General features: G+C 40.3%; 1 protein-coding gene across 1 annotated transcript in view; it reads right to left on the bottom strand.

Moving 5' to 3' along the window:
• The window catches only part of dap (death-associated protein), a 14,100-nt gene extending 7,708 nt beyond the window's left edge, over window positions 1-6,392 (bottom strand). Inside the window, exons 1-2 of the mRNA XM_023299886.3 lie at window positions 6,195-6,392; window positions 4,293-4,392 (exon numbers count right to left, since the gene is read on the bottom strand). Coding sequence (XP_023155654.1) covers window positions 4,293-4,392; window positions 6,195-6,249 — 155 coding nt within the window. The 5' untranslated portion in view covers window positions 6,250-6,392. The remainder of the gene's footprint in view (window positions 1-4,292; window positions 4,393-6,194) is intronic.
• Window positions 6,393-7,512: the final 1,120 nt, after the last annotated feature.

The raw sequence follows: 7,512 nt of genomic DNA, 5'->3' as shown, positions 1-7,512 counted from the left end.
TTCTGCAAAGGACGTGTAAGTTTGTATGGAAACAATGTGCAATTATTGCACGTACTGAATCTAACTCAGGGGCAAGCTGCAATGATTTATTGATCAGTCGATTAGTGGTCAATTATTAATTTAATGGCCAACTATTTTGATAACTGATGGGTTTGAGTAATTTTGAAGAAAAAACTAATCTTAATAGTCTGATTCCATCTTAAATATGAATTATTTGCAGGTTTCTTTACTCTTCTATGACAGCAAACTGAATATCTTTGGACAAAAAAAGACGTGAGGATTTCATCATGGTCTTTGGCAAACACTGACTGACAGTTTCACCGTTTTCTGACATCTTAGAGAGCAAACAACTAATCAATTTATCCAGAAAACAATCGACAGATTAATCAACAGCACTCCTACTTGTTATTGGGATTGGGCATTAAGACAGATAATAAATGTCTAGACAGACAGACAGGCAGGAGTGATGGCATAAGCCTGTCAGAGAGACAAGTATTTAACTCAAAAGTGCCGAGATACATAAACAAACAAAATGAGAGTGCAAGCTTTTCACCTGACTGGCTAAACACATAGATACTGTAAGGTCACAAGCTCCAGACAGACAAACACAAATGACAGGTTTTAGCCACGCTTGATAAACAGACAACAGACATTCAGTTTGAGACTTTTTAATCATGGATTAGCAAAAATTGCACTAAAACCCTGCTCTAAATACCACACAAAAGCATGATCCTTCAGATGATGCCACTGATACCCCCCCTCCCCAACTTATGGTTAAAAGGAAAGAGGGTAGACAGAGGGAGAGGCCAAACATCTCTCCTGTGGTTTTGTGCATCCAGGAGGAGTGAGGCTGTGTTTCTAGAGAGTCTGCAGGGGGCAGTAGAGAGCTGTACGGAATCCCAGAGAGGAGTCGCTTTGTGCCAGGAGATGGGTAGAGTTACAGGAAAGAAGGACAAAAAGAAAGGAAAACAGTGACGGAGAGAGAAAAAGCTAATTGTAACTAATAAATCAAATGGTGATGTGTACATTAACTCATCCGTGAGGTGTCTCCTTCCCTGTGCTCAGCTATAAAGCCACTAGCTACCACTACCCCACCCATCTCTCTGTGCTTCAGCAGAGCAGGAAGTTTGTTACCGTGGGCGAGGTGCTGGTTGCCATAGAAACTGATGCCTGTTGCCTGTCTCCCCTCCTCCACCTCCTCCTCCTTTCTCTCTTCGATCTCAACTTTTCACCACGAGCTGTCAGCTTACTGCACATTTCACCACGGTTCCTACGTATCAAGTGTGTGCATGCAGCGATTTAGTCAAGCATACACGCAGCACCACCCGCCTTTTTCTTTCTTTCTTTCTTTCTTTCCTCCAAGTCTCTGGGACATATCCACCTCTCACCAGAATATGTAGGAGAGGTAATAGTGCAGCCGACACAAAGCCTGCGATCACCTTGTGTGCATTTTTTTCTTTGCATTCAGCTGACAGTCTATCATCCAAACGATGTGGGAGCTATTCCTAAACTGTGTCTTTACTTTTAACAGGCGTTGTGCAACAATGAAACCGCACGCTCGCCTATTTATCTCTTTTGCTATATGTCTTTTCCTAATGCTTCCCTAACTCTTGTTTTCCACACAGATAAAGATACTCTACCTGGATCTTCAGCAGATTTGCTCCTGATGCATTTCAAAAACAGATTCACCTGACAGTTTGTGGGCAAAAAGCCTCTGCTGGGTCACCAGTTTTCTCTGGCTTATGTCTCCCTTCCTTCCTTGACTGTATCTCATTCTTTGCAACCCTCTATCCCTTACCTGTCCTTTTTCATATCTTCATATTGCCACTGCTTCCCTAATAATCCTCTCCTCCTCGCCATAATCCCAGCCACCTATCTCTCCCTCTCTCCCTCTCTCTTTGCCCCATCTGTCCATCTCGGCTAGATTGGGTACGGCAGGTGTTCCCCTGACTACAACGCTTCACTGGCTGCTACTAATGCGAAATTTACCCAGTAGCCACCTGCTAGACGTCCATCAGCGTGACACGGAGAGGGACGGACAGAGTGTGCGTGAGTGAGCGATTTTCACCGACTGTATTTACTGATGGAGCGCAGTTAGTCAGCCTCTCTCTGTGGATACGCTGAGCAGGTCATTTTTAGTTAAAAGATAAACATTTCACAGGGGGAAGGTAAAAGTGCGTTTACACAGCAAGGCCAAGAGAAGTTTATCAAGCCAAAGGCAGATTCAAAGTGGGTCTTCTCTGTGATTAAAATGCACTTTTTGTCTCATTTATTTACACAGCCCCGGTAATGATTCCTCTTTTTGGACTGCAACCTCTAAAAGGAAATATGTGGGAAGAAACTAAATGAAATAAATTCTATTGCAACTATTAAACCCTAGATGACCTGAATGAAGCAGTTTACACATAAAGAATTACAAGTTGTCTTTACCTGTGCCGCTTAAAACACATTATGTATTTCAGTAAGGCCATGACCAAGCAGATAGTACAAAAAGTAGAAGGTTTTATGTTATATTTATTTTCTGAATGTTAAATCACCAGGGTTCTGCCCTTTGCACCACTCTAATAACTGAAGGTTTGTTTTATCTATTAGAGTGTTAATGTAATTTACAGTTTGCTACAAGTTTGAAAGTTTACATTCTCTAGTTCCAGCATAACAAACTGGAAGAAAAGCTATGTTTCCCTGTTTATATCAGTGTTGACTCTATATATTTGGGTTTTGGACTCTAAAAATAAATGTCACATTTGACTCTAAGAACATGTGATGGGTATTTTGAACCATTTTCAGACATGAAACAATACACTGATTGTTTGAAACTTAAGTCAATGGAAATTATTGCTGCACTCGAGTTGTTTTTTTTAGGATATAAAATATGACTCCACATCCCCTGAAAAACACAAAATAAGGAAGTACATATCTGAAAGCCTGGAATAGAAGTCACACCCTGATCTGTGTCTTTTTATGTCTTTATTTGTCTTGAGTGTTCTTTCTTTCTGAAGCAGGACTTCATCCTTAAAAGTAAGAGCCAAGCCTGCATGGTATTTTTGTTGCTCTGTTATCTACTTGATCTCGCTTTTCACTGTTGTGTTCTGCCCATTACTACCACTCATTTTGATACCATGGAAAGGGGAACAAAAGGCAATGATTTATTGCCATAGACAGGCTTGATACTATTCCTGCTAACAGCAAAAAACTCCAAGAACAAGCATCTGAGATATAATTCAGCATCTGTTTAAAGCTGCGTGTGTAAAGTACATGCATAAAAAAAAACTTCCAACAGTTGGCGATGTTCTTCAACCCCGCTCACTGCTCTATACTGCATGTCACTTCCCATTTATCACCTCTCATTAACACACACACACAGAGACATACACAGAAACTGCTGGATCGTGTGAATATGCCACCTGTACTGATATGCACATAGCTGACGGGTCTTCATGAATATTGAGCAGACATACGAGGAAGCTGACACCACACACAAAATTACATTGAAAATAAGCAACAACGTGCGCCACCTCTGTCGTCGAACGGAGTGACCTCAGTACAAACAATGCATTCAAGCGACAAAAGCCGAACATGCTAATGTGGAAACAGAACAATTATTGTCGCCGGGAAACAGAGCCACTGTGATGTAAAACATGCAAACCAATGCTGTTTATAGCAAACAATAGTGACTGCTGAATAGGCTGTTCAAGTTAATGCTGTAATTATGCAGTAATTATGTTGTTTACTGAATTAGCTGGCGGAAGTACACAAAAAGTGTGCTGCAAAACTGCCTACAGTACGGCCTTACAGAAAAGTGAAAGCTGCTAAATTGCTTGGTTGGCAATTTGCAGGGTGTTTGCTCGTGATTACCAACTTACAAATGGCCACGGTTCTGTGTTGAACTGACAGTTTCTCCATCTAACTGTTATGTATTTACTTTAGTCTTGTAAAAAAAAAAGACAGTAGAGACTTGACAAGGCCCCATCTCTCCGACACCGGTACATCTTTATGTTGTTTTTCTATTCAGCTGAATTGTGCCTCGTTGCATTTATTTTGTCTCTCGTTGTTTTCATCTCTTTGTGTCCCTGTGGTCATTCTGAATCTATCTGCTGTCATTTATGTCTCTGTCTGTTGTTCAGAGTTTCTTTGTGGTTGGTTTTTTATCTCTTTGTGGTCTGTTGATTGACTTTCCAACCAGAAATGTTAACAGCTACTTCAAACAGAGGCTCAAACCGAGAGACGTCTTGACCAGTCCAGTCTCCACTAGGTTTGTACAGTAAACCCTTCCAGGAATCTGAGAGCGTTACCTGCTGCTGACGTACTCCTCGTCCTTGTCATCTTTCTGCGGCGGCTCTGGGACAGGAGCTGGCTGATGCTTCTGCACTATCCTCATACCTCCTGCCTTTACTGCAACACACACACAGGGACACACATGTAGTGATTAACACAGCAACTAAGGCAGTTTGTTCAAAGACCTCAGAAATTGGCAAAGTCAATATGGAAATTTTGAAAAAGCTAGAATATGCTAAAATCACAAAAATTGATATAAAGCAAAACACTTGAGCAATTTTTGGAGAGTTTGTAGAAAGACATTCCTTGCAGCCAAGGTTATAGTTTGGGACTTGAACTCAAGAAGCTCTTCTGCAGCTGCTGGGATTGTTACACTGAAAGATGTGCTGGATGGATGGTGCAGGGCGGACTCAGATCGAATACTGACGTGTCATGAACAAAACAGACAATTCTAAGTAGGAGGAAACATGTCTTCTACTTCACCTTAATTGGAATATTCTCAACCAAACAAATTTCTATATTTTGGCATAACATTTTCCCACATCTTGGCAACCATCATGCTTCGCAAGCAGACAATAAAATCAGGCATAGATAGCTTTTACTGGCATCATCTTGGTCAAGACAAATAAAAATTAGTAAAACACAGACTGTGCAGTATGCAGGGAGGATGATGGTAATTATTTGCTGTACACGTGCCCATTCTCCTCCCTTTTTGCTTTCCAAATCTGCGTCTTTTTGAAAGATTTCTTAAAAAGTACTTTTAAGCAGTAGATGGAAATGGTGCAGTTTTATTTATTTTTTTGCTTAGAAAAGAAAAATACCTGAATTGTAATTTGATGAATATTGACTTTAGCCAGACACATACCATCCTTGTCAAGGAGCTTTGCTCTGTGTGAGAATGAGATGGTGTATATGTGGAATTTGAAGGATAGTTTCCTTGCTGGTAGTGTATAAGATCTGAAGAAGGTGTTCACTGACAACGCCAAACTTATAAGTATTTATGACAAAAGAAGACTTCAAAAAAATGATTTTCCTTATGTCCCTTTCTGGCTTCCATTAATGCATGAAGCCTTTTTTGTACCAATACATGTATTTATTTCTGTATTTTTTGATAATAAAGAAAAAAAATGTATTTATTGATTTAAGAAGAAAATAAGACTTTCACATAAAAAAATACTGAAACAAAACCAGATCCTGGACTTGCAAAGTAGGTTGTCTGCCCATCAACTGAAAGGCCAAGGTTATGATGACGGTGTCAGCAGCTGCCCAGCCTAAATGTCCTTCAGTAAGACTTGCATTTCTTGGTAGCTGCAGGACAGCTGTAGTGTTGTGTTTAACTGCTGAGGGGCTGCTAAGGAAAGAAGCTCCTCTGCAGGAACATACCTGGATGTTTGCTACAGACCGTAGGCCTCCCACTGATTACAGGTTGGGTGCGAGGGCCATTTGTTATCTGACTGTGCTATCAGTCCAGCTGCTGCTGTGGCCCAGTTCCACACTGCTCATGTCCACGTACACTTTAGTGTTTTCTCCTCAGTCCACATCCACAGGACTGGAGCCTGTGACCTCCACGTCACCATTCAGCAGCCATCCACTGCCACACTGTTACTAAAAGCTTTACATTGGTCTGCGATCATTATTAAGGCTCACATTATGACCAGGTTTTATGATGTTGCAACATCTCACCCCAATCAGGAAGTAAGGAAATGTGCGAAACTGACAAATATGGCTGATTATACTACATGCAGTATGGATAGCGAAAACACGTTATAGTCGCTGGCATCTTCCAGGGTATGGGTTACATAAGTATTAATCATCATCATCATGTGATGTGTTCTTTTGCTATGAGACACTACAGAAAACAAAGGCCTCCAGGTTTACAAGGAGCTCCACAAAAGGCACAGCAGCTCAGTGAGCTTTACCTGCAGGAGGATGTCCGCCTTTGGTTTCCATTTTCTCCTTCGGCGGCGACGACATGTCGGCTCTGAGTTGGATTCTGCAGCGAGAAGGAACCGGAGCGTCTAACAAACAAAATCCTGCTATGTTGTGCCTCAAACTGTGGGCTACACTTCAGTCTGGATCGTCAACGTGGCTTTTTCCTGAGCATTGTTTGGAAACGGTGCGTGATGACGTCACGGGGAACCGTAAGAAGCGCGCTGACGTCAGTCGTATAGTTGAATTTAAAAAAAATAGTAATGTCATATTTCTAATTTAAAACCGCGTAAACACTGCAATATATAACTATATATCTTACATAAAATACATAAAGATTATTATATTTATTTAGAATACGTATAAAGATGTAATCAGAAGAACTAGTGTAATAATGCTAATAATGATTGTAAGAATGATATTAACACTAACAATAACAAAAATAATAATTTAGGATTTTTTTCTGAATTATCACAATCTATCTATCTATCTATCTATCTATCTATCTATCTATCTATCTATCTATCTATCTATCTATCTATCTATCTATCTATCTATCTATCTATCTATCTATCTATCCATCTATCATGTATGTAACCCACTGCAATATTAAAAAGTTAAGCGCCTTGTGACCACAAATGACAAATCTAAAGAGCTAACTGAGCTCATGGACTAATGTCTAACCTAATTATTGTTTTATATGCTAATTGTGTGAATAAACACTATAGCTTTCCAAATATCACTAAAAGCACAGATGACAAAAGCCAAACAGCACCAGATAAGTGCCTATAGTATCCATCCACCTACACAGCCTATAAAACACAAGCATTTATTAAGCGGAGATCTCTTCTAATGAAGCAGCCTGGTTCCATCTCTCATCACTGTTGTGCCAAAGAAACAGCAGCAGGGTGAGCAATAAAAGGCAAAAGAGACAATCCAACAGACAAAAAGAAAACTGCAGCAAGCGTTTGTGTGTGACAGCGATGACCTCAGTGACCGCCTACTTTCTGTTTTCACACCATAAGCCTGCAGTTGTTCATTAATTGGCTGACATGACAGTGTGGGTAGAGCTAAGATTTGCAGGCACAGCAAGTCTTCCAGGGAACAACTAAAAAATGAAATAAGAATGAAAATAAGGATTATTGTTTCAACTGATCTGTCTGCTTCTGATTCTATTCATGCACAACTGTGCTGCAAAATGTAAACTGAGAACAGCATCTGTGTAAGGTACTATGTGTGTGTTCAGCTGTTCATTTACAATTCAACAGGTTCCAGGTATGAAAGTTGAAAGTGAATTAGTTTTGCACT

Source organism: Amphiprion ocellaris, chromosome 22 (assembly GCF_022539595.1).
Source record: "Amphiprion ocellaris isolate individual 3 ecotype Okinawa chromosome 22, ASM2253959v1, whole genome shotgun sequence".
In the NCBI taxonomy this organism is placed as follows: Eukaryota; Metazoa; Chordata; class Actinopteri; family Pomacentridae; genus Amphiprion; species Amphiprion ocellaris.
Note: the sequence above shows the minus strand (reverse complement) of the source record. Positions and strands in the feature narration are given on the sequence as shown.